The sequence below is a fragment of the Lipophrys pholis genome, assembly GCF_963383615.2.
Source record: "Lipophrys pholis genome assembly, chromosome: 1".
NCBI lineage: Eukaryota > Metazoa > Chordata > Actinopteri > Blenniiformes > Blenniidae > Lipophrys > Lipophrys pholis.
In genome coordinates this window covers 1,104,812-1,126,059 of record NC_137635.1, presented here as the reverse complement: position 1 = coordinate 1,126,059, position 21,248 = coordinate 1,104,812, and the positions used below count along the sequence as shown (strand labels likewise).

At 40.9% G+C, this 21,248-nt stretch overlaps 2 protein-coding genes across 2 annotated transcripts in view; one reads left to right on the top strand and one right to left on the bottom strand.

The window, feature by feature from the left end:
• Positions 1–2,094: 2,094 nt before the first annotated feature.
• Positions 2,095–21,248, top strand: part of LOC308118447 (zinc finger protein 385B-like) — a 79,581-nt gene continuing 60,427 nt past the window's right edge. Inside the window, exon 1 of the mRNA XM_080477863.1 lies at positions 2,095–2,129. Within this exon, the coding sequence (XP_080333989.1) occupies positions 2,099–2,129 (31 nt within the window). The 5' untranslated portion in view covers positions 2,095–2,098. The remainder of the gene's footprint in view (positions 2,130–21,248) is intronic.
• LOC308118490 (uncharacterized protein) lies at positions 15,615–17,235 on the bottom strand. The gene is made up of 4 exons (XM_080477934.1): positions 17,107–17,235; positions 16,943–17,025; positions 16,725–16,835; positions 15,615–16,616 (listed from the first exon to the last, which is right to left on the bottom strand). The coding sequence occupies exons 2-4, from the start codon at positions 16,989–16,991 to the stop codon at positions 16,516–16,518; spliced, it is 261 nt and encodes an 86-aa protein (XP_080334060.1). The 5' UTR covers positions 16,992–17,025; positions 17,107–17,235; the 3' UTR covers positions 15,615–16,515.

Below are 21,248 nucleotides of genomic sequence, written 5' to 3'. Positions count from 1 at the left end.
CTGGATGTTCACACAAGCACATGTTGCTCCTTTATTTTTAGGGCGGCTGCCTGCCTTGTGCCGGGGGTCAAGCAGGGGGCAACAGGACCTCAGCGAGAAGGACATAACTCGAACTCCAAGTATGTTTCCACCGTGCATCCATCAGACTGACGGCCGGTCCGGAATGCACGCCACCAGGTTGACCAATGCACATGCAGGCATGCGCCAGTGTCACTGTACTCCCGGATTCATCCGCCGGCATCTGCTTTTGAACACGGCCCAACAATGTCAACAGGGGGGGGGTTAAAAGGGGGAGGGGCTTGAGGAGTCATAGTTGGTGACAGGCCGCGCTGCGCACAAACAGCAGCCAAAGGTGAAGGGGGATCTGACTTGTCAGAGGGACACGGCGTTTTCCCTTGACCCCTCGATCAGCACATCACACTCCGGGTGGCCCGTCCTGGTGTGGCCGGGTTTATGGACGGACATTAGCATGGCTGGGAGTCTGTAGAAAGGTCAGCAGGGGCTTTACAAAGACTTGAAGTTTCCACTTCCACTGGTTTAAATAAGCGAATAATAGAACGGCTAAATCTTTTCTGATTGTCGGCAGGAGGAAACATTAATTATGACAACAAAAGCGGGAAAATTCTCACTGTCCATTTAAAGTTTGAAGGCTATTTGTTGGGTGTTCTCTGCTGTCAGAGTCACATTTATGACACTGAACCGGTGCGACAAGCGGGAGGTGAGACGTTTGTGGGCGTGAGGACGGCAGATCAACACCGTCCTGCTGTATGAGGGCAAATGTAGGAAAACTTCTGGCGTTTGACCCATAAATTCTTCAAAAACCTGAGCATATTTCCACCTTCTCTTCTGATTTTGAAGTTATTTCTTTTATCAAGTGTTCAAAGCACAACAACAGTTCAACTTGGTTCAATCAATAACTGACCTCTAAACTGGAGGTTGGCAAATATTTTCTTGGTCTGGAGCCAGTTTGAAATCCTCTTGTCAATGAGTGTACCATGGTACACGACAGGATTAAGTCACAGTATGACAAAAAATACAAAAATATATGTCTAACACCCCTGGGGAGTCTACTCACCATGTACAAGGCAAAGCTGTACATTTATTCACTGATTTAAAACGTATTTAAAACACGCAACCAAAAACAATGCTTTAGATTTGACCACTTTCCCCCCCAACATTTACACAAATTCCATGGCCGCTTTTTGAAAACATTGCTCCGACAGCAAATATCAAAAAGAGAGACAATAATCAGTGCATCAAAAAAACCACAACACAAACGAACAACATGGTTACACAACACAGCACCAGTCACACTCAATCACAAACATTTATTTTCCACACTGTTTTTGTTCATCCATTTATTTTATATATGATTTCTATCTGATTCAAGGTCGCTGAAGCTGATCCCCGACTCGTCACTCATCTATATTTCCATGTATTTGGAAACCCCACGGCGTTCTCACTATGAGGGGACTAACGACACCGCCATGCAGGCCTTCGTTTTTAAAAACATCCCAAAAAATTCAATATTCATTGAACAATCATCATTATAAATAATTATTGCCCCCCCCCCCCCCCAGAAGCCACCTGCTCGGGGCCACATAATGTGTGGATAAGCCCCTGCTCTGCGTCAGAACCTCATGCTGGCCCACAAATCACAAAACTGGAATGTGGAATATTCTTTAGAAAAAACATAAAGATAAAAAAATTTCATCCGTCATGGATTTCTTTTGTCAACTTGATGGGTTTTTTTTTTTTCAGCTCCATGACTGCATTTTTAGTTTTTGGTGAAAAATTGATATTTCACACTTTTCCGTTCACGCTGCTTTGTTTTCACACACACTCGTTTAATTTCCTCTCTCTCTCTCTCTCTCTCTCTCTCTCTCTCTCTCTCTCTCTCTCTCTCTCTCTCTCTCCCTCTCTCTCTCTCTCCCTCTCACTCCCCCACTCTCACTCCCCCCTCGTGCAGTGATTCGGTATCTCTCTCGTGCAGGCGGCGCTGCCATGGCGCGCGCGCGCACGATTATCTTTTCTTGCCTGGCTCGCGCGAGCGGAGCGCACGCAGCTGAGCTCGCGCTGTAATCTGTGACAGCTGGAAATGGACAGCAGCGACAGAGGAGCCGCGCAAGGTAGGAGGACGCTTCCAGACATCTTTGCTCATGTTGCTGGACGTGTTCAAGTGCTTCGCGTTGGAGCGTCGTTTTTCCAGACACGTGGACATCTTGACTAAATGTTTCCGCAACATATTTCTCATAGTTGATTTTGGGGTTTTGGGTTTTTTAAACCGGAGAAATTTGCACTTTTAATTCTTATTCACAGCGGTGCAGCCAGTCTTGTGTTTTACTTTACTAATATGCAGAAAGCACTTCTTGAGAAAATAATCCTGAAAATAATGTGACGTTTATTAGTGTTTTTGCTGAACTTATTCGTGAAGGTCTGCGGGTATTTTTCCTTTTATTATAGCTGCAGTTTTTAATATTTATCTGACTTTCCCCCAATATTCTCCATGGAGCAATTAAATATATTTAATGGCATATTTCTTTATTTTGCGCAATATGGACAATAAACTGAAAAGTCATGAAACATCCGCGCTATCTGCTTGAACATATTGTGAAATGATAAAATTGAATTAAATTTTGTTTTCGAAGTACCAGGATTTCCCCCCCCCCTCTTTTTATCTCTGAGCAAACTATTCTATTTAAATATTGCATGCTTACGTTTATACTGTAGAATAGGGGCACACACACTGGCTGTATTGCTTCAATTAAAGGAGAGTAATGTGTTTTTCTTTTGTTTTAAGGCAAATTGCTAAATGTGAATCTGACAGTTTAACTTTGCTGTTGTTAGGCCTGAGGTGATTACAACGTATTGGGGGGGGGGGGGGGGGGGGGTGACATGCACTGATGCCTAAATATCTAATGCAAGCGGCTGCAAATTAGATGTTGATTGGCTTGACTGCAGACTTGTTTCTCTCTTTGTCTCCTTTATCTGATTGGTTACCTGCTTTCAACATGTCTTCCTTTTCTTGTGATGCTGGGTCACCTTGGATTTTTCTAGAGCCAAATAACGTGCTTATTGTTTTGTGACTTTTCCTGTGAAAGTACTGGACATTTCTCAGACATTTCAGGCGGTTGAACATGTTTAAACATTGTGAAATCCCTTCCTGTGAATATACAGCATGTAAATTATTTTGGATGGCGGTGCCTGCCATATAAAAGTGTTTTGTTGTCCCCTGTAACAGCCGAGAGTGAAATCACAGGCTGATTGGTGGTAATTTTCTCAATCAGGGCATTACTTTGCCTCAAAGAAAAGGGAAAATTCTGGAAAAAGGTCCTTCTAATTTCCCAGAACCCGAGTGAACTCATTCAAAATATCTGTATTTTCTCCAAACAGTAGCAGAACAGTTGATTTTTAAAGAGTTACTCATAGATTTTTATGTTTATTCAACACAGTTTCATCTACACATGTGCAGCCTGACCTCTGTGTGTGTGTGTGTGTGTGTGTGTGTGTGTGTGTGTGTGTGTGTGTGTGTGTGTGTGTGTGTGTGTGTGTGTGTGTGTGTGTGTGTGTGTGTGTGTGTGTGTGTGTGTGTGTGTGTGTGTGTGTGTGTGTGTGTGTGTGTGTGTGTGTGTGTGTGTGTGTGTGTGTGTGTGTGTGTGTGTGTGTGTGTGTGTGTCTTATGGACGTGTGCGTCTCACACTGTCATTACAGAGTGTTGCCATGGCATACTCCACGGCTACTCAATCCAAGCAGAGTAGACACTCTTAAACGCCGGGCGCTGGCCACATCATTATGTTCTGCATCCTCTTTGAATGACCTTGTTCTCTTTCGCCCCCCCCCCCCCCCCCCCATGCGTCAGCTTCAAATCTAAATGGCTCCAAATGACGCCCGCTTGCCTGCCAAAGCAGCGCCGAAGAGACGCTCTTTCCAACTGCAATGGGAACAGTCATTTTCACTGTGAACAAAAGGTCCTTGATTCATCAAATCCCGCACCTCCTACTGCCCACTCCCCAGTGTGATGCTGCAATTTTCACCAGCACTCCTCCTGGGAGATGCTGGGAGGGTTCGGAGGGGCGGTTTTCTTTTTCTTTTTGAGGTGTGCATACAGCTGGGCCACAATCCACACCTCCAGCATGGACACGCTCAGAAAGTATACTGTGTGTGTGTGTGTGTGTGTGTGTGTGTGTGTGTGTGTGTGTGTGTGTGTGTGTGTGTGTGTGTGTGTGTGTGTGTGTGTGTGTGTGTGTGTGTGTGTGTGTGTGTGTGTGTGTGTGTGTGTGTGTGTGTGTGTGTGTGTGTGTGTGTGTGTCACATGTTTTTTCACTACAAAACAATGTTCTATTTTTAAATGATATATATGATTATATCTGAATATATGATTGAACAGTTGTGCTAAACGTTGACATCGCCGGTATAGGACATAATAATTTGTGCAAATTCTACATATTTTGCTTTTATGCTTTGGCAAACAATTTCTTACTAGTTCATTGACGTCTGCTTTTTCATTTGAAATGATGAAAAAAAATATACAAATATTAATTTTAGGAATGGAAACTTTTTTTTTTTTAAACATTTTTAAAAAGTAAATTATGAATATACTCAGATTTACATTTGAGAACATGTTTGATTCAAATTGTTTTGGTTCTATTTATTTTACGGGCGTAAAAAAATAACTACATTCTTTTTAAAAACTCTTTTTTTTTTTTATTAACACCCTGAATATTTCAGTTTCCATCTGTTCTATGAAGGGTTAAAAAGGTGCGACAGACTATGCTGCAAAGTCACCCAGTGTTTTATAGAGGGGGGGGGGGGGGTCCTTTTTAAAGGCAGATGTAATGAGCTGGGAGAGCAAAGGCTACCTGGGAATTAGTCTTTTGTTTACCAAGAGGATTCAGTGGGTTGATTCATCCAATTGATCTGTGATCGCTGCTCACACAGACGGGAAATGGGTGCCGTTGCATGAAGAGTCGAAACAGTTGGCTGATGAATGAATTGGTTGATGAACAGAAAATAAATGGGCAACTGTGATATTCTGATAATAGAATAAACATTTGTCGTCTTTAAGCAAACGAATCAAACGCTGTCTGATGTTCCAGCTTGACGGCTGTGAGGAATTCATGCTTTTTGCTCGTGGATATTTGATGATAAACTGAAAGCCTTTGGATCCTTGGCTGGTAATTGAGCCGTTGGACCTAAAAAATTGATCGTTTGGAAGAAGATAATTGAGCAAGGCTCCACATATTGTATGGAATTTTGAAGATTAGTGACAGTTTGACGATGAGAAACGTGTTTTTCCCTCGTCGCTGGGGACCTTCTCCGTTGGTTTAAGTTAAATGAGGATCTTCATGATTGTAGTTAGGAGCACGTGACATTGCCGTGGGTCCTTTGACTTTGGCACGCAGCCCCAGCTGCTCTCCACGGTGTGTTTGTGGGTGTTTTCTCTCACATTGAGGCCAGGACTGTGTTGTGAGGCCTGCGATCGAGCAACCAGCTCCCCCTCATCCCTCACTGTCCTGCACCGCGGCAGAAGGTCACGTTCACACATTACCTCTATCCCAAACATTGCTGATGAAGCTGAGTGACCAGCTTATTTAAATGTATTTATTATTATTTTTTGATCTTTTTCCCCTCCCTTCCCCCTTCCCCGACTTTCCCCCACCCCACCTCAGAGCTTTCTTTCTGCACTTTGGCATTTGGCCGCCGCCGTCTGTCTCAGTAAAAACCATCAGCTGTGAAATTGAGAATAATCATGTGGAACGAGATTGGGACGGCAGCAGCTTGAGCTCCAGCCCTTAACTGTCAGTGGACTCATGGCTCCTGCTGATAAAGTCCACCGCAGACTGAACAATCGCCCACAAAAAAAAAAAAAAAAATAGTTGACGTGTGGCCAATATTACATTTTTCCATCAGCATGACCAGTGATTTTTCAGTGTCATTGTGGTAAAGTGGCAAAAAAAAAGCTGCATTTCTCATGTGTTTCTTGTGTTTTCTAAGCAGCGATTGATGAGATTCTTCATTGGTGCTTTTGAATATCGCACGGCTGTCACAGGGTGTGGCTTTCATTATTTGTTTCATGACTAAAGCATCTGACGGCCGACTGGCCTGCAAATCTCTGTCTTCATTTGAAGAGTCTGGATGTTGGTCAATAGAATAGACAATAACAAAACACTGACATACGAAAACCTAATGTGTAATATCTGAACTATCTGTACTTTGTCTTGTATTAAAAGGATATCTGCCAGAGAAAATCTTATAAATCACCAATATCTTATTAAGTCCCCGTTGGTATTATATAGTGAACATGTTATGCAGAAGCCTACCGAAGCTTTAAAATCCTGGATAAAAATGCATTTTAAAAGAAAACAATACTTGATCAATATAGAAGCCTCAAGTTCATTCTGTTATTTTATCTCTTTAATAACCATGTTTAACCCCAAAAAGTTAAATTAAAGATAAAAGGCCAGGAAAGTTGAAAAGACTTGTGGGGTTAATCCAGAAAGGCTTTTTGGTCCCACTCAGGCAGAAGGTCAGAGTGTGAGAGGATGAACTTCAGCCTCGACACGCAAACTACTTCGACTCACTCAAAGTAGTAGTTTTTTCACATATGTTAAAATATTTAATGGCTGTTAGGATTCAAAAGCAGTAAATAGCATTATGCTTTTTATTTGAAATATTTGCCAATTCTTAATTTTTTTATATGTATTTAAAACATGAACTGAACAAAATACACATTAATACATGTACTGCAGTTTGGCTCTGTCATTACTGTTTCCCATGTATGGTTTTCCACTAAAACTCTTCTAGCATTGTACTGCAGAGAAATGAATGTTTTATTGATATTAGCAGTAGCTCCACCCTCCATTTATTCCTTTATTAATGATTTTTCTAATAGTTAAAAAATCAGGATGGAAAAGTCCTTTTTTAACTTATATCACATTATTTTACTGTTTTTTTTTTTTAAATGTAAATTGTAATTTTCCACAGCTATAGAAGTATGATTATGCGACGTCCATGTGAAATGGCTGAGTCATTGTTCATTAGGCTTCTTTAGAGCTAAACCGTTTTCCTCATGATTATTGATTTTTCTCTATTTTATCACATTTTGCTTCAGTTTTTCAGAAAACGGTCGGATACTGACCTCTTAAAGAAAATATATGTTACGTGAGAATACACTCACTCTTTCTTATAATTTATGAGGGTATTGGAACAAATGGATCAACAATATTTCATCATGAGTTAATGTGTCTTTGTAATTTATATGTATTTGCTGCTTGATGAAATTATTTAGTTTTTTTAAAAGTTGGCCGCTCAGTAAAGATTCAGGCCTCAATGATCTAAAGGTGGTTCACTAATAGAACCTCTTGTCAGCATCAGAGTACCATTTATGGCATGCATTAGGGCCTTTATTACTCTAATATAACATGAGATCTTCAAAAACACTCCTGAAGCCTGTTATTTTATCTGTAAACTAAGAGAAATCTTAGTTTCTTTTTTGAAATGCAGAAAATATTGTCGAAGCCAACATAAAAGCTGAATCTTCCTAGTCATCAACTAATAAGAATAAGTAGTATATATTTATTGATGAATGGGTTTCACATGTCAAGTGGAGCCTGAGGTTAAATGTGCCGACTAACAACATAATCGGCCTGAAGGCTGCACACAGGAAATCAGAGGAGGAAAAAATAAAGTGTTGTGTTGCTACGATATCACATTAAAATGGTTGAGATGGTTTAACGTGCAGGGAAATGAAGCAGTCCAGCTTCATGTTTCAGAAGCTCCAGTCTTATGTTATTGAAACAAGTCATGATTCATTTAATGTTGTTTTTTTTTTAATCCCTATTTTTTCTAAATGTTAAGATTATATATATATATATATATATATATGATATTTCCAGAGAAGCAAGTAAGCTGGCTGGTCAGTGTACTTTATCCTAAAGAGCTGCATGTGATCCGGCCAGACAAAGCAGAACGCTGCGGTCTCACATCCAGCAGCGCCGCGCGTGGCAGCCATTTTCTGCCTCGCATTTTATTGTTGTAGCTCGTGTCGTTCGCACACATTTTCTCTGCAGATGTCCGACAGCAGCGTAAAAAAAAAAAAAAAAAGAGACGACAAAACCTTTGTTTTCATTACGTGCGACTAATCTCCGGTAAAAAAAAAAAAAAAAAAAAAATCCCTTCTACTAACATCAGTAATCATTTGAAATAGACTGTCGGTGAAATTACAAGCCCCGGCCATCATCAGAAGGAAGCCTGCGCCATCAAATTGCTGATGCGGTGTACACCTTATCACAATGGACTCACAACAGATAGTGCTTTCAACCCCCCCCCCCACATCACCCCACCCCCCCAGAGCCTGCCTCCCTCACCTCAGACTCTCCGAAATGGATTTCTGCTTAAGTCTCCCATCAAAGACGTAATGGCTCGTGGGCTGTGTCATTACAAGTCAGATGACGGTCTCCTTCACACAGTGGCAGCTTAAACCTGCCTCTGGACTGATAACTGTGATCTTTATTTGGTTGCTCCGGGGTGAAGACGGGGCGCAGCCACCTCCCCGAATCTCTGCTGATCCCCCACAAACAGAAACGTGACGGTAGGAGGAATAGAAAGATTCTTCAGAAGCGTCAGAACATTCTTAAACAGTCGATAGGAGATATTTAATGATCAGTAGTGGTGTGATGAACTGAAAACTGCAATAAATCTGTCGTGAAGTGACAAGACAAAGCCTCTGGTAATGGTGAGGTCAAACGTCTGGATACACTAACAATGTATAGTGTAGTTTTATTGTATAGCTCCTGTACGACACCGCTGCAATAACTGTATGAATCACTGAACCCGAGGCTGGATCGTCAGCTTCCATGTTGGGGGAAAACCCTCCCGTTAAAATTCTGAATCCAAACAGAGAAAATAAAACGCACACACTGACTGTTCATCGTGACACCGGGGTCCTTACAGGGTGCAAACCCTTACTTGTCAACAGCGATGTGCTGAAGTGTACACAAAGCAAGGTGAGTGAGATGCTTGATTTAAAAATCCTGGCTTTTAAAAAGAACACCCACACACTCGTGTTTCTCACATTGATGTTTCGTTGGGTTTTTTCTTTCCCTGCACCTGCATTGATTACCCTACATCCCACAATACCGACGGTTATAAAGACACACACACACACACACACACACACACACACACACACACACACACACACACACACACACACACACACACACACACACACACACTTCTTGGTGTCTGCAAACAATGGAAGTCTGCAGCTCCGATGGATGCGGTCCCCGCTGTATGGACAGACGCCTTGAGGGCTGTGTGGGAAGTTACATTTTGGCACGGCCCATTACCTCGCCATCCCCCGGTGGCTGGATCGCAGGTACAGATTCAGCACTGCGTGCGTGCGTGTGTGTGTGTGTGTGTGTGTGTGTGTGTGTGTGTGTGTGTGTGTGTGTGTGTGTGTGTGTGTGTGTGTGTGTGTGTGTGTGTGTGTGTGTGTGTGTGTGTGTGTGTGTGTGTGTGTGTGTGTGTGTGTGTGTGTGTGTGTGTGTGTGTGTGTGTGTGTGTGTGTGTGTGTGTGTGTGTGTGTGTGTGTGTGTGTGTGTGTGTGTGTGTGTGTGTGTGTGTGTGTGTGTGTGTGTGTGTGTGTGTGTGTGTGTGTGTGTGTGTGTGTGTGTGTTTTCTCTCATCTGTATGCGCGCGGCCACAAAGACAAAATGTCCTTTTCAAATGTTTTCTCTTGTGAAGCCGTGTTGGCTCTACATAGGGTGTCTTAAATGCTGGAATATGTTGGGGTTTTTTGGTGGGGGGGGGGGGAGGGGTTGTGGATATATTATTGGACAATATAAAATAGTATTTCTCGTAGCCAAATCTGGGTTACTTGTGTAAGGAACTGGATTTCTTACCAAAGCAGTGAGGGGGCAGCTTGATGCTTTCTCTTTGTATATTTCTCACCGACGGCATAATTCATGTGCCATTATTGGAAGAATCCATATACGTGCGTCATGCTGTATGATGTGCATGCTCCATGATGTGCATGCTCCATGATGTGCATGCTCCATGATGTGCATGCTCCATGATGTGCATGCTCCTGTCCTGCAGCATGAAATGGGATCATTATCCTGTGACGTACTGACGCCATCCAGCAAAGTCGAGCTGTTTGTTTATAGGAAGAAGATATTGAACTCAAGTTTTGATATAGGTACTTTTCCTCAAAGGGTTATTGGTCTTTATGTAGCTGGACAAGCTGTAAACATTGGATGATTATGCAAATAGGGATATATATATATATTTAATTTAACTGAGTTGTAATGAGAAAACAGTCTTGTGGCCCAACTTAATGTACAGTTTGCAAAAAACTCCAACTGGAAGCCAGCCATCAAAGAGCTTCGCTCCGCGCCTGATTTGTCATGCAGTCGCTTATTCAGAACTAATTTTGCTATTTGTTCACCCATTAAATGGTGTGTTATAGTCCCTCTAATGGCTACTACTGCTGAGCACAAAAGACCACTCAAGCAGACCGAATTAAATGGTTGTTAATTGGAGGACCCATTACTGCTCGGCGGTACTGCGTGTGCCGCCTGCCTCCATCAGGACTGAATCTCAGTGTTGTCCACTAACAAAATGTCATCTGGCTCATGAAACCTTTAAATAAATAAACCTGAAAAATCAGGATTCCTACGTTCAATGTAATAATTTACTATTGTCCACAGACGGAATTGATTTTTGTCATAATTGCAGCTTTTTGTTTGTCGTGCAAGAAATGACGTGCGTCGTCGTTTCCCATGGATGATTTCACGCAGGCGATGCGTGGACTCGCTTGTCTTCAGGGGAACAGCTGCAGCGAGATGAAGCTTCACTCTTTAAACAACAAAAGATTAAACTGGGAGATTACGTTAAGCTGGAGGAAAATTTAAATATCAAATTGATAAAAGGGAGAGTAAAATATGTAGGAAAAACAATATAAATAAACAACATTTGATCAATATAAACTTTAAAGAATATATTGGTTGCGTTTGTAGTTGCATTCATTTTTTTATTTTTATGTTCTTGCTTTATATGGACCTGTGCCTGCAAAAAGGGTTTACAGTATAGAAGTGGAACTTCTAGCAGTAAATGGGATAATCTAAGCAGAAACACTTTTAGGTGTAAAATGATAGCATCATGAATTTCTACAAAAAGGCCAAATAGGTGAGTTTTAAGTTTACGTTTGAATTCATTTAGATTTTCGTCATCGTCTGGGAGTTTGTCTGAAAGAAGTATCATGAAATGTTAGGTTGTTTTTTTTTGTTCAGCTTTTAGGAAGTTGATAGTGAGTAGACAACATTCCAAGTATGGTGGACAGTATAAGTATTTGTATCATGTAGTCGGGTGTAAGGGTTGGACAGGATATGGACTTCACTTGTATAGCGCCTTTTCACTGAGAGCAGCCCCGAAGCGCTTTACGTGATTCATCACATTCACCCACTCACACACACATTCACACACACATTCACACACACATTCACACACCATCGCAAGCTGCAGCCGTACTCCAATGGGAGCATTTCCATTACTTCGGCATGTAAAGATGGCAGAGATGGGAATTGAACCGGCAACCTTCCGATTGGGAGACGACCGCTCTACCACCTGAAAAATGGCCAATTCATCACAGGACAAATAAACACGTCACATTCGTACTTAAAGACATTTTAGAGTCACTGATTAACCTGAATCACCGGAGAACCCAGAGAAAACCAATCCACCCCCACCGGCTTAAAGATTTCAGGAAGTGTTTATGAGCAATAATGGCTGATTAGAATATGATAAAAAAAGGAAATTACTTATCTGGCTGGGTAATTTGTGAAAATAGACAAGTCTAAGTGAGTCTTCTTGCCCTATACCGCCTTACAGAGCCAAAAAGATCATTCAGAAAATTAGACTTCACCTTATTAAAAGTCAATCCAATTTAGCCAGTCATGTTTCCAGTGTGAGTCAGCAAAGATAAGAACTTGGAGGATCAATGATCAGGGAACCGGGACCAAGGAGGAGCTGCGATCTTATCAGCAGTCGTCTGTCAATGTTGAAGCTCTTGAAATTAAACATCAATTTATTTCTACAATGTGTTGAGATTTGCCAGAAGTTCTCACTGATGTGAAAAAGGTTTTTAACTCAAAGTCTGGCTACAAGTTCACCGTTACAAGTAGCCCAGGACCATGAATACTTCATCTCATATATAATGCTCCGAACTTGATTCTATGTTTAACTTTCACTAAGTTTTGACTTATAATATCTGTCCTGCTATAAATGTAGTATCGTAAATTGATACCCATTCAAACTATAGACAATTTATGTATTGATCTTTTTTTTTTTTTTAATGCAATCAAAATATTTATTTTCCTATATGTTTTTCTTTGTATGACACACTATCGCACGAGGGTTGAGGTCACAAGAACATTGGAAAAGGCGTCAACATCAGGCCGCAGTTCCTCCAGAGCTGTCATAAGGCCAGTCACGCACCATCACATAGTGAATGCCAGCAGGCTCTTTTCAAGATGTCACTGTGAACATAACTTCTGTGTTTCTCATATTAATGCCTGATGTCAAGTTGGTCGCTCAGTAAGGACCGAGGCCAAAATCATGTTGAATTAACTGGAGCGGTGGCTGGACAAGACGCTGGAAAACGAGAAGGGAATGGAGGAACAGGCAGTGTTACTATTGTTAAGTGTGGATGAAGTAGCTGTGTTGACCCTGACGCCCCTTCATGGCAGGCTGAGGGGGGGGGGGGGGGGGTCCTAGTTATAGAAGATTGGTCGCATATTAAAGGAATCAAAATCACACAGTCGTGGGCATCACAACGCCAACCTCAAGCCGTCGGTCACATCCAGCTGCTGCAGCAATCAATTACTATACAGTTATTAATAACTATAGTCCTGTATGCACACCTTCAGTGACCCATCGAGTTCCATTTAGTCTGGTTTTTAAAAAATAAATTTTCATTCAGGTATACAAATATTTAGTTTGATATACACAACAATGACAAATTAAGAATAGGAAGACCATGAAAAAGAAAATAAGCATATTTTAGTGTTTGGGGGGGAAAGTAGAGATAAGAAGTCTGCACCTTTTTCATCCTACCTAAATGTTATCCCATAACTATTATTAAATATCGACGTATCCACTGTATCACAGCGCACATATATACACAGAGTATATACATACATGCAGGAAGGCACGATGACCTATGAAGGAAAAGAAAAAGACTTTAGGTTTTTGTATTCCTGATTCTTAATTCTCTTGTTTGTGTGTCGAGTGAAACTTACTTCAAAAGCACAGAGTGAACCAAAGAGCAACTTCTAACAAACTTCTGGTTTTCCACTTTTCCAACCTGCTTCCCCAAACTACCAAAAGACTTTGTGAGTTACTAAGAGCCGACCAGCAATGTGTTGGTTATCCCTGAAGTGTGTGTGTGTGTGTGTGTGTGTGTGTGTGTGTGTGTGTGTGTGTGTGTGTGTGTGTGTGTGTGTGTGTGTGTGTGTGTGTGTGTGTGTGTGTGTGTGTGTGTGTGTGTGTGTGTGTGTGTGTGTGTGTGTGTGTGTGTGTGTGTGTGTGTGTGTGTGTGTGTGTGTGTGTGTGTGTGTGTGTGTGTGTGTGTGTGTGTGTGTGTGTGTGTGTGTGTGTGTGTGTGTGCACAGTTCAAGTATGTTTTTATTTTTTTGTAGTTATACTTAGCTGACCCTCACCCAGTCAGAAGACGAGCCAGTAATAGTTGAACTCCACACAGATCCATTGTTGGACCAGACATGGGCTAGACGAATGAATCCCAGCCTGAAAACACCCATTAGTCATCCTCGTTAGTCATCCCTGCCTCCACGTCCGCCTCCTCCCACCTTCTGCATCACTCGACAAGAGAAGCATACGTTTCTCCTCGCGATAGAAGCATCTTTTTTTTGTTTGTTTGTTTTGGCGTGCCATCAATTCACGCAGGCACTTTTAGCAGCGTTGGCTTAAGTTGTAGAAACGATTGTCAGTTGTAGTTCAGATGTCCGGAGTCCCTGGTTTCGCTCGCTTTATCAGCTGATCTGGGAGCCCAAAGGGAGACCAGGCAGAAAGTGGTTTAACCCTGCTCCGTCTACAACATATAAACACGTGCTCACACCCAACTGCCAGAAGCATTGGAAAGCTTGACGGTGAAATCCCTCGTGGAGCAGCCAGAGTTCAGAGTTGTGTTATTTTCAGAGGTGAGGTTGTGAAGTGTAATAATAGAGTGAAAAGCAGCTCAGTAAGACGGAGAAAGTGAAATCAAAGCTGGATAATGGAGCAACCGCCTACAGTCCAGAAAAGACATCATCTGACTGCTGCAAGAAACAGTTTAAAAAAACAAAAACAGTTTGACATTTAAAGGTGGAGCATTAAATTCCTGGCGTCTTAACTTAAAGGAGAAAGGTTTCATTAAGCAGACTGTAGCTCCGCCTCCTGAAGACACTTCTGTGTAAGTTTGCTTCAGTCGACCAAAGTGTCAAATCAGCCAAACCTGGAAACGGACATTCTGACGTAGAGGAGGGTGAACGGACTGTAGTGGCTCGCTGTTAACTGCCCCAGCACACCGCCAGGGTGGCAGGTGAAGCCTGCTGATCGGTTAACATTGGTTTGTCATGAGCAGGATTTCAGCCCGGGGAACTCCCTAAAATATCTGCAGAGCAGCAGCTGCAATGCCCATCTCGCACATTACACATGTGAAGATCACACGGTACTGAAACATTCCAGATTTGGAGTCGTATGAAGTGAGTCAGCTGAGCCTCATTCACCTTATGAACAAACATTCTTTACTTTGGATGTTTGTCACAAATGAATTAACGGTGTTTGGCTGCACTGCTGAGTGACGAAGCCAAATAAAATGCATGTCTGCTACTTTCAGTCTCTCCAAAAAAAACAACAACCTTCAGATGTCGTCTAAAACACACAATTTACCACATTAACAACAGAAGTGATGAATATGTTGGATCAACGCTTCTAGTTTGGACAAAAATCAACACTGATGGCTCAAAAGAAATTGTCCTCTGCTCCATAAAGTTTGCTGTAGTGTTTTCAGTGTGTACACCAAGTACAGCGGTTCAGTCTTTACTCCTGTACTACACACATTGTGTAAATTCACACTGTTTAGTGTTTTGAAATGAGGGTCTCTATCTTTTAATTATCTAAAACTCGCAAAATGAATTTAGGTCAATACTCATTTTGAAAGACTGGCGGCCGTTTTCTACCATCAGTCCGTATCTCATACAGCCGTTCCAACACATGATTGTTTTATTATAATCAGAAGCTTTCCACTACATTTTGCTTTATGTCCTATATTTTATATATATATATATATATATATATACACACACACACACCAATTGTCCAAGTGCAGATGTAAGTGTTTCAAACCAAACTAGGAAACCTTTTATGGCTTACTTAAATAGCAGCTGCGTGGAAACGTTTCCGTTTCCTGGTTAATTTCTGTATTTTTGTGAAACTTTCTGTGTGACGGACGAGGAGCACGACAAAGTGTCCAAAAGCTCAATTATTTCCATCGCATTGAAATAAAATCTTTCTCCCTTACAAAAGTTAATAAAGCTGTTTCACCACTATATTCCAGACACAACACAGCAAATAAAGTTTATTTAAATCTACCGTAGCAGAGCTTCGACTCTCGAGTGAAACTTGATGTAAAAACGTGAAGCTCTCACACTCTGCAGCACAGTTTGATTGATTTTAGACTTTTATCTTATCTGGAAAGTGAAAGTGAACTGAATGGGTGCTTCTATGTAGACCTGCCATTGGCATCATTTTTTATATTATGGTTGTTCACCTTTATTTATCATTTCATTTTGCTTTTATTACACCTACATTACCTTCAATTCCAAATATGTCGTTTTGGGTTTTTAAAAAAAGGTATTCATTTCCAGTAAATAATTGTTGTTACGAAATAACATTATAATTAATCACTGAATCATCTTAGTTTTTGTTGGAAGGATTTTCATAAAACTTTTGCAAACTAAGGAAAGATTGCCGAATTAATCCTGAATAATAAAGATTTCACTTTATTATTTTGCTTTTAAACTTCCAACTGACTAAAACGTAACATCAGCTGAACTTTAGATCTTCGGTACTCATCTCGACATGGTGCTGAGAGTACACGATTTCACAGTAATATGACAATAATACAGACATCTGCACATCATTAGGACCGGCTTGTGCTGCACTGTGAGCTGTATACTATGCCATGTCCTATTTGGAGCAGATTGGACCCTCTAATGAGCTGGTTTTTATTTTACACGGAATGTACTTGACTCGTAGCTTCAAGAAAAAAGTTTTGGTAATACTATAATCTTTGTCAATACTGATTGGAAAAACACAAACATTCATTTCTGTTGTTTCTAATGATTTTCCCCAAAAAGGAAAGCAGACAGAAGCTGAACTTCTGGGTGTTTATTGCTGAATTGCGACATCCTAATAACATGACGGCAGATCATTTAGTTTATGTGACATTAGTTCTCAGTTGCAGCGGTCGGTGAAGCAGCACGTGGCGGAGACTCCAGGCTGGTTCATCATACTGCAGCTTCTTGAATCCATGCAGCCCATGAAGTACCTGGTAGCTGAGAGCACACAGAAAGAGAGAGCATGAGCTGTCACACAATGACTGTCCAAGTAATCAATCGATTGTAGGATGTCTTTCTTTCTCACTCAGTCCTGCTTTAACTTACTTCCTCCAGCATAAATGATGGTTTTCGCACAAACATTTCCAAAACCCCTGCAGACCTCCACAGGATGTGAACAACGTCGCAGACCACCACAGTTACACTCCAAGGCTTCACCTAGACAAGAAGAAGATTCATCAATCCCTCAAATTACCTTCTACAACGTCTGCATTTAGCACAGTCCAATAATCCGTACACTCACATCAGACTGCGGGTTAACTCACTTTGGCTGACGACCAACAACACCACAACAGCAATAATGACAGTCTTCATCTTTTCCCCGTTTCTCTCGTCTCTCTGTACCGACCTGCGCGTGAAAACACGAACGGGTGTGAGAAAGTAGCTCTTCTTTATAATCCACACACTCTGAAACGTGAACGCGTCTCACCTGGAACAGGATCCTGTTACGGTGTGATACCTCCGCTGTGTTTCCACTCGGCTCACCGACTCCCTTTTTATTTGTTTTTTGTTGTGCAATCGGTGTAATTCCAGTATATCATTAACTCTAATAATCACAGGTCCGCTCACAGTGACTGGAAAGTGGAACAGAAAGTTACTCATAAATAAAACTATTGGAATTTGGCAAAGTTCTGACGTAAGTCCTGCCCTCTCTGTCTCTTGTTTTTGGATTTGTGATAAAAAGGATGAGGCTAAATGTAGGGAAGCATTTGGTTGGGAAATCAGTGACTTTTCATCCAATGTTGCACAAACTGTTCTCATTCCGTCAGAAATGATCAGAAATAGATTTCTTTATTTGCAGAGGTGATTAGAGTCTTGAGGGTTAAGAGTAGAAAATACAGACATTAGTGTTTAAAATGAAGGGATTAAAAGTAAAAAGTAGTCAGAAAAATACTTAAGTACAGCTATGAAAAACAATGTATTGATAAGAGGTAAAGGTTACGGCACTGTAAGACTTAATAAGGAGGTAACATGAAGCTGCTAAAGCAACTTCAGTGAACAATTTCATGTTTTTACTGAAGTGTTGGAAGTTTTTTTGGAAATGTATTTGTTTATGTACCATAACCACTCACATTCTTTAGTTTAGTAAAATAACACGTACTTGTTTTTTCAGAAAAAGGACATTAGTTCAAGTAACTTACTCAAGTAAAAGTGAAAAATTTTAAGTTCTGAAATGTACTTAACTGCAAAATTAAAATGTGAAATTAATTGTTTATGAATACACAATGCCTTTTTAAGGTATCTGAACTATTTTTAGTGGTGGTTCATATGTAGATGCATTAAAGCGTCTTTTTGTAATACCGTTTGTCATCTTGGATATAGCGGCCTCATCATTAGCAGTGAAACCGATCAGGGCTGGTATCATAGATCTGAGTTTGAAACATTATTTTCTGTCTCTACAGTCGCTGTGATTGTTTCATGGGCCTAAAGAAATATTGGCTCACCTTACGAAGAGCCACTTGTGGTTTATTTCAGCTCTGTCGTGGCTGCTTCTTCTTCATTATTATCTTTATCATTAGTTCATAAATAATCTTTCTTCCAGAACAGGCGTTGAGCGCCGTCCTGGCTGGCTGCCCAAAACTCACACCGACGTCACCTGCAGTGAAAAGTGCTGGACTTTTATTAAAACGGTCCAAAACAACATGACTGATGTGACTTCAGCTGAACTGTTCTCAGGAGTCACTTATCAGACCAACACGGTGCCGACGGCTCGTGTGTCGCAGCTTAACGACAATAAATCAGTGATTTGCACTTTGAGACTGGTAAAGAAACACTGGCATGACCTCCGTGAGAACCTGGTTTGTACACTTCAGTTTTCTACTATTTCCAATCACCTGATCAACTATCAGGCGTATCAAATACTGAGGAATGTCCAGTTTGACTGTATACAGTCCACCATGCTAGAAAACCATCATTTTAAGGAGGGAGGTTTTTTTCTTGTTGCTTTCATTCACTATTTGCAGCCCGGCTGCTCTTTGCTCCGTCACGGCCGAGTCACGTTTGCTTTGCTGCACACAGGCGCCTAAAGCCTCTCCCAGATGCTCCATGACAGATGCCCACAATTGTCATTGCCCGTCGTTGGAGTGCAGTTCCTCCCTCCAGACATAAAAAAAAAAGAAAGATTAAAAAACTAGTTATTTCTTGTTCCCACAAGGTCCAAGTTTTCCCATTTGTCCTACTCTGATATGTGCTTTAATGCTCAATTTTAGCTGCTCTTCATCATTTTAGAGTTTCTCACCAGCTCCTCTGCCCTCCGCCTCCTCTACTGTACCATTGACCGTCCTTGGATTTACCTCATGTCCATGACTCTCCTGTTGTATAATAAAGCCACATCATTTAGTTTTTCATCAAAATTCAAGAAACAAAAATACACGACGGAGACTTAAATCAAATTAAAGCATCAAGGAGATCAAAACATTTTTTGAGAAAAGTTGTGAGATGAGAGAATACAAAAGTTCTTAACTCGAATCAAACTTCGCAAACATTAATTGTTGATTGAAACAAATATTTACTCACAAACGGGTGTTTTGAATAAACCCCCACTTCTCAACACGAATATAATTGTAAATATTTGAAACACTGAAAATCCTCTGCTGTCATGAGTGATTCCTACCTAAATTAATCCGTTTGTTTCCTGATAAATGATGTGAAAGGCACATCATTGTCGCGTTCCTATGATGTAATGCACATTAAATACTGTTGTTCAATGATATAAAACTAAATATTGCATTTTTTTTTTCTGTGTGACATCAAATCCAGTATACTGGGTCACACGCTTGATGACAGTTCAACAGAGTAATAGACTCCACCTGGTGAAGGAGATTACATTCCGTCAGTCCTGACTGCGTTCTGCCTCTGCAGTGTTTGTGTGGAGCTCCAACAGTCTTGCTGTGAATGTGTCATGGCTGAAAGAAGAGTAACTGTGAGTACAGGATAAACACTGCTGTAGCGTTTGTCTGATTATATAGAAAAAACAGTGTGGGACAGAATTTGCATTATATTGGGTTATATTTCTATACATATCTCAGTGAATTTATCGAACACTACCACTTGTGGTAGAATCGCACGATATAAATGAAATCCATCTACTCTCTAACTAAATCAAGTAATTTTTCTTTTAACTTAAATCTATTATAAAAACTTAGTGTATTGTTATTAATGAGTGTTGCCGTGTTTTGAGCTGCTTCAATAAAGCAATGTCCTGTAAAGGGTCACTAAAGTTTGAATCAATGGTGTTCTTGCAGGTGAATGACACAAAACAACAAGCAAGAGAAATATGTAATGTCCTGCTGCTTTTCCTACCAAAGTCAGCAAGTTACCCAATTACTCCCAGTTACTCTCATCTTTCATTACCAGTTCTCTCCTCTAGATGGCGTATTGAGTCACTTGACAAAAAAGAAGAACAGAAGAATAGTGAAAAGTAGATGCCACACATCTATGTGTTAAGTAGGTATATGCCATTTACCTACTAGAAACTACTTGACTGCAATAAAGTGCAGCTATGCGTTTATACATATTTTCACTAGTATTGTTAAGAATACCAGCTTTCACATGTTGGTTGTGAGATGCTATTTTCCAGACTATGACCAAACTGATGTTGGTGTTATGTCGACACACGTTTCAGCCTTGGTGTGATCAGAACCGCCACTGCAGTCCAACACAACAGTATCATCACTTAGAATTCAAACGTTATCCCCTGTCTTCTTTCGTCCACTCCCAGTTTAGAGGGTTTAACCTCTGGGCTCGGTAAAGAGCGAGCAGATAGGTTTCTCACGTTAAGGTCAGAGGCCGGAGGGGGGGGGGGGGGTCCTGTTGCTACCTGACCCCTTTCTTTTTATAAAATGTTGACGGACGCTTTGGGTGTGTTTACAACAGACGGAACAACACTGTACGTTGGCTGACAGCACCTCATTAATCAAACTCGTCACGTATGGAAGCCTGTGAAGGTCAAACATAGCTTGACTTCATGTTGACCATCCTCGTGATGGAGACCGAGCTTCGTGGGTGTCGGTGTGTCTTTTCAATTGACTGCTGTTTACTTTTATAAAGTCTTGATCGTTCATAATGGACACCAGAATAGGACAATGCCATGGCCACTATGTACACGTTATCACTGCTCTCATGTACAATGCAAAGTTGGTACCAATGTTAAGTGATCACTGCAGATTCATGTGTGGTTCTCTCCTAACTTTAGCTCCTTCATTTTATAAATTTGAGTAAAATAAGTTAAGAAGAGGCACATGCTTTCATCAAAAAAAGGTAATCTTCATTAAAAAACGATGGCCAGCTAGAAAACTTCAGTTGTAGACGTGTAGAACTAATGATAATACTGCTAAATCTCATACCAATAGTCTCAGTTCATGCATAGATTCAACACCCCAAATAATTTTAAAAGTACCCATTTCTTGCACATGCAATTTATTTAGAATCAAATACCTTTAAAACAACATTTAAAAAAAAAAAATGCATTTACTGAACATGCCTTTCTCCAGAGCTGGAGATCCTGCAGGCTGTGGGCCACATGGCTCATTCAGCATTAATGAATCAGAGAAAAATGAACGCACATGTTGC